We start from the raw sequence: 6000 nt of genomic DNA, 5'->3' as shown, positions 1-6000 counted from the left end.
TTGGATGTCTGTGTTATAGCAAAGAAAATCTGCAGGAGTGGTTGCAGATATACAAATTGCGCTTGTTTTAGTCTGTGCTGCATAACAAAATACCTGAAACTAGGCAATGTATAAAGAGTAGAAATTCAGTTCTCATAGTTCTGAGGCTAGCAAGTCCAACAAGACCCAGCAGTTTTGGATCTTTGCAGAGGGCCAGTCCCTGTTTCCAAAATGGTACCTTGATATTGCATCCCTATGTGAGGAAAAACAACCTGTCCTCACAAAGCAGAAGGAAAAAGGGAAGGAAACCAAAAGCAGCAGGAAGCCACTTTTTTTAAATTTTTATTTATTTATTTTAATAGTACTAGAGGTTGAACTCAGGGCTTCATGCTGGCTGGGTAGGTACTTTACCCCTTGAGCCACACCGCCAGCTTTTTGTGTTGGTTATTTTTTGAGATAGGGTCTGGATTTATCCCTGGGCAGCCCTGGACCATAATCCCCCTATTTGTGCTTCCCCACATAGCTGGGATGACAGGCACATGTACCACACCCAGCCATTGGTTGAGATGGGATCACTCAAATTTTTTGCTCAGCTGGCCTCAAATCTTGATCCTCTTGATCTCTGATAGAATTACAGGATTGAGCCACTATGCCAGCTCTGAAGCCACTTTTATAAGGGCCTTCATGAGGAACAAGTTCTATGGTTTAGTCACCCTTTTAGAGCCCCACCTCTTTGTACCATCACAATGGCCTATAAGTCTCAACACCTGAATTTTGGAGGGAACATATTCAAACCATAGCAATACTAAACCAAGCCAAATTTTCCATTTTTTTCCTGTGGGTAAAAAAAGAAAGATCTTATGACATCGAGTGCAGGTTATGTATTAGTCCAAGTCATCCAAAAAGTAGTCACCAAACATGAGAAGATTTTATTAGGAGAAAAATCTGTGAGAGAAAATGAGGAGGGAACCAGAGGAGGCTGAGCACAATCAGAGTGAGGAGAAGAGAAGAAAGGAAAACTGAAAATGTATGAATATGAAGTTTTGTTCTGGGAAAAATTCAGCAAGGCTGATGGGGAGGTCTTGAGCCAAAGTTACCAGTCAATGGAGTCCTGTGTCTCCCGGATGTGGTTCTGCTCTACTCTCTGTTGCTCAGTCATTGGCAGCAGCCTTTGGGAATCCTTACCCGGACAGTGCAGGGACCGATGTCCACAGGTAGCCATCTGGGGCTCCAGCAATTACACTACTTGCAGTCAGAGATCTGAGAAAAGCATATTCATGGTCGCTTCAAAGGAAAACTACAAAACATACACACACAAAAGTATGTAAGCCTTTGTTATAAATCATTTCAAGCCCTGACTTAGCATATAAATAAGGTTCTAAGGAGACACAGACTTTTTAGAAGCAGAATAGACCCTAGAGCTCACTATTTAAAACCTCCTTATTTTATAGATAGAAAAGTGGTATTTCAAATAGTCTACCTCATAGAAAATGGCCCAATTCTCTATCTTTCAGTAGAGTCTATGTTTTGAACATCATTGATTTTAGAGCTTAAGATACTCTGACAATGATAAAGTCCATGGGGCAGAAAGAAAGAGCTTTAGTGCAGAACGAACCATCAATATTGAGGTTACTATTTAAACTTAAGTCCAGATGTATCATTTGTAAGATTTTCAAGTACAAGTCAAATGAAAACCCCATCCTTTATATAAAGTGTCCAACCAAAGCAGGATGTTAGAGCTGTTTCCAGATAATCAGATAAAGTCACTGATGGTAAGGAAATAGTCAAATAACATTTCTTAAGCATCTACCGTGTGAAGTAGTACTATCAGTGTCATGATTGTACCACTATTTTAAGAAGTTAGATCTAGCAGCAGCAAAGGCTAGTTTTAGAGACAGAAAGACCAGTTAAAGAGGTTGTTGTAATTATCTACACAATGATAGAATAGAAATGAGGGGAGAGACATAATACCTGGCCAAACAATAAAGCACAGAACCTAGCAACTGCAACAAAGATGTTTCCAGGCTGAAGGAATCAAAGGAAGAGAAGGCCTTTAACCAAATATTGGTGAGGACAGAAAATGGAGAGCTTGCCGGGCATGGTGGCTCATGCCAGCAATCCCAGTTCCTGGGGAGGCAGAGATCAGAGCGGATAGCAGTTGAAGGCCAGTCCAGGCAAAAAGTTAGCAAGACCCTGCCCCCACTACCACCATCAATAAGCTGAGCATGGTGGTTCACGCCTGTGATCCCGGCTATGTGGGAGGCTTAAGTAGGAGGATCTCATCTGAAGCCAGTCTCAGGCAATAACTAAGGCAAAAAAAGGTCTGGGACATGACTCAAATGGTAGAGTTTCTGCCTAGTCAGCATGAGGTCTTGAGTACAAACCACAGTAATGTGAAAGAAACGGAAGAAAGAGAGAAAGGAAGGGAGGGAAGGAAATAAGGAGGGAGGGAGGAACTGGAGAGACTAGAGAAGTCAATAAGCAAAACTGCACTTGTGCAGATGGAGACGCTTTTGGACCATTCATGTGGAGCTATCCAGCTAGTGAGTGATGATTCAAGTCTACATCTCACTATGGAGCAGGGCTAGAGGCACCAAAGTCAGCACAGCAAAGTGGGAAGAAGGTAAGAAAAGAATCAGGGAAGTCTGGTACAGAGGGAGCCAAAAGAGAGCAGAGCCCTTAGAAGCAACAACTAGTCAACAGCACTCAGTGCTGTGAAGAGATTGAACCTGGTGAGTAATGCAGAGACCAGGCCAGAGAGCAGAAGTCACACGGCAGAGTTGGGAGTGAGTAGATGATGAGGAAGTGGAGGCCAGCAATGAAGAGAGGGCATGGTAGAATAGTGGAATAACCACTGCAGGGAGGTGAGATATAATTGGCCAACACTGAGCTTCTCAGGACTGATTTTGTTGTTGTCAGGTACTTGGATACATGAGTCCTATTCCCTCATTTCTACAGTCACTCTCATTCCTGACACTTAAGTTTGCCCAATCTGGTCTCCAGATAACTGTACCCTGTAGGATTTAACTGCATTAAGAATGAAATAGGATTTTGTGAGCAAGCCTCAGCACAACTACATGTAATAGCTTGCTGTATAAAGGATGGTATTGGAAACTACACTACTTGGGATGAGCTCTCCCTCCACCTCTCCTGAGCCCCCCATCCCGCTCTTTCCTATTCACAAGCCTTCATTTATATCTTTTCTGACTTAGAGAAGAAAGGGGATAAAAGGCTTATATGTGAGAAAAAAATATTTTTAATTTAACTTCTTACTACATCAATTTACAAACATAACCATGTCTTGGTTCTCTCATGTGTGTGTCTCTCTCTGTTTCTGTTGTCTCTCTCTCACACACACACACACACAGAAGATGTTAAAGAAAGTCATATGAGTTTTTCTAGCTCTGGAATCATCAGTACAAGTTGTAATAATACACTTTTCAAAATATTTCTGTGTTGGCTCTGTAGCAAATCGTAACTGTAAAGACATTAAGCAGTAACCACTATATTACAAATAAAACTTACACCTGTCTCTGTCTAAAATGCTGCAGTTTATTATTATTGTTGTTATAAGGAAAGGAAAAGCAACCCTATAGGTATAACCCTTCACAAAAGAAAAATATCACACCAGCAACTCATTATTTCAGGTTGTTATTATGTTAGACGATAGCTTCTAGGTGTAAGGCACATACCGATAATGATCACTTAACACAGAACCTCATTAATAATAGATGAGATCTGATTATATCCATTCCTGATGTTACTTTAATAACCTGTGGCATTTTTGCAACAAAAATAATAATTTAAACCTTTTTGCTTAAAAAAAATTGTTCTTGGCACATCTTAGTACTACTCTGGAGAAAATAGGTTGCTTTTGAATCAAAGAGCAGTCTCTGACTTGAGTTCTTTCTGGTGCCTTTAAACAGTAAGAATTTGACATTTCAAAGAAATCATAAAAATATTAGACTGCATTTCTGGCCTTTTAGAGATTTCGAGAGAAGGGACTTGATAGCTTTTCATAGCTGGGTATAGTCATCTTGTTTTTTAATAGGCTACATCAGCTTCTGTGCTCAGACCAGACCCAAACACCTTGTATTCCTTGATACTGCTGTTGGCCCGTACTTACAATCTGTAAGAACTGAACAGATACACTCTATAAAGCACTTGGTTTTGGTATTTCTCACTATACTCATAGTTTCTCACTATCAGAAACTATGTTGCTGATTTCCCTTGCTCAGTTCTTATTTAACCTTGCACCTCTCAAATAAGCACCATGTGGAAGGATGAATGCTGCCCCCCCAAAAAAAAATCTTCATGAATTACCTTACTATGGCAAATGGACTTCGCAGATATTATTATTAAAACAAGGTCTTGTTGTCTTTCTTCTGCTGTCCTCAAGTCCCTGAGCTCAAGTGACCCTTTTCCCTCTGCCTCCCAAGTGATGGGAGTATAAGTGCCCACCCCTGGCTCAGACTTTTTTTAATTATTCATTTATTCACATGTGCATACATTGTTTGGGTCATTTCTCTACCCTGCCCCTCTCCCCCACTCAGTTCCAGGCAGGTCCTGTTCTGCCCTTATCACTAATTTTGTTGAAGAAAAGACACAAGCATAATAAGGAAGACAAAGCGTTTTTTGCTAGTTGAGTTAAGGATAAGTATACAGAAATATTCCTAGCATTGCTTTCGTGTACACATGTGTTACAACCCATGTTGATTCATCTCTAACTGATCTTTACACTGGTTCCTGATCCCCTTCTCATGTTAACCTCTGTCACTTTAAGGTTTCTGTATTAATTCCTCTAGAGTGGGGACACCAAATACTTTCATGTTTTGGGTTTTCTACCTATTCCTATATCTTCCGTATGTGCTCTCCCCTTGTCATGTGATCCAAGTCCAGCCACATTGCTGCATTTGCCCTAGATCTAAAGTCCACATATGAGGGAGAACATACAATTTTTGGTCTTCTGAGCCTGGCTGACCTCGCTCAGAATGATGTTCTCCAGTTCCATCCATTTACTTGCAAATGTTAAGATTTCATTCTTCTTCATGGCTGAGTAAAATTCCACTGTGTATAAATACCACATTTTCTTAATCCATTCATCAGTAGTGGGGCATCTTGGCTGTTTCTATAACTTGGCTATTGTGAATAGCACTGCAATAAACATGGGTGTGCAGATGCCTCTGGAGTAACCTGTGTTGCATTCCTTTGGGTATATCCCCAGAAGTAGGATTGCTGGGTCATATGGCAGGTCTATGTTTAGATTTTTAAGAAGTCTCCAGATTTTTTTGCAGAGTGGTTGCACCAGCTTGCATTCCCACCAGCAATGGACTAGGGTTCCTTTTTCCCCACATCCTTGCCAACATATGTTGGTGGTAGTGTTTTTGATGGTGGCTATTCTAACAGGGGTGATGTGGAATCTTAGTGTGGTTTTGATTTGCATTTCCTTTATGGCTAGAGATGGTGAGAATTTTTTCATGTGTTTTTTGCCATTTGAATTTCTTCTTTTGAGATAGTTCTGTTTAGTTCAGTTGCCCATTTCTTAATTGGTTCATTGATTTTAGGAGAGTTTAGTTTCTTAAGTTCCCTGTATATTCTGGTTATCAGTACCTTGTCTGATGTATAGCTGGCAAATATTTTCTCCCACTATGTGAGTGGTCTCTTCAGTTTAGAAACCATTTCTTTTTTTGTGCAGAAGCTTTTTAATTTTATGAAGTCCCATTTGTCCATCCTTTCTCTTAGTTGTTGGGCTGCTGGGTTCTATTGAGGAAGTCTTTGCCTATACCTATTAGTTCCAGAGTGTTTCCTACTCCTTCCTGTAGTAACTTCAGAGTTTCAGGTCTGATATTTAGGTCCTTGATCCATTTTGAGTTGATACTAGTACAGGGCGATAGACATGAATCTAGTTTCAGTTTTTTGCAGATGGGTAATCTCTTCCCAGTAACATTTGTTGAAGAGGCTGTCTTTTCTCCATTGTGTATTTTTGGCACCTTTGTCAAAAATGAGGTGGGTATAGTTGTG

At 40.4% G+C, this 6000-nt stretch overlaps 1 protein-coding gene across 1 annotated transcript in view; it reads right to left on the bottom strand.

Annotated features, from left to right (window-relative positions):
- Positions 1-881: 881 nt before the first annotated feature.
- Caap1 (caspase activity and apoptosis inhibitor 1) overlaps positions 882-6000 on the bottom strand; it is a 113159-nt gene continuing 108040 nt past the window's right edge. The window contains exon 6 of the mRNA XM_074051687.1: positions 882-1276. Within this exon, the coding sequence (XP_073907788.1) occupies positions 1266-1276 (11 nt within the window). The 3' untranslated portion in view covers positions 882-1265. The remainder of the gene's footprint in view (positions 1277-6000) is intronic.

This window comes from Castor canadensis, chromosome 13, assembly GCF_047511655.1.
Source record: "Castor canadensis chromosome 13, mCasCan1.hap1v2, whole genome shotgun sequence".
Classification (NCBI taxonomy): domain Eukaryota; kingdom Metazoa; phylum Chordata; class Mammalia; order Rodentia; family Castoridae; genus Castor; species Castor canadensis.
The sequence above is the reverse complement of the archived record's forward strand: the minus strand, read 5'-3'. Positions and strand labels throughout refer to the sequence as shown.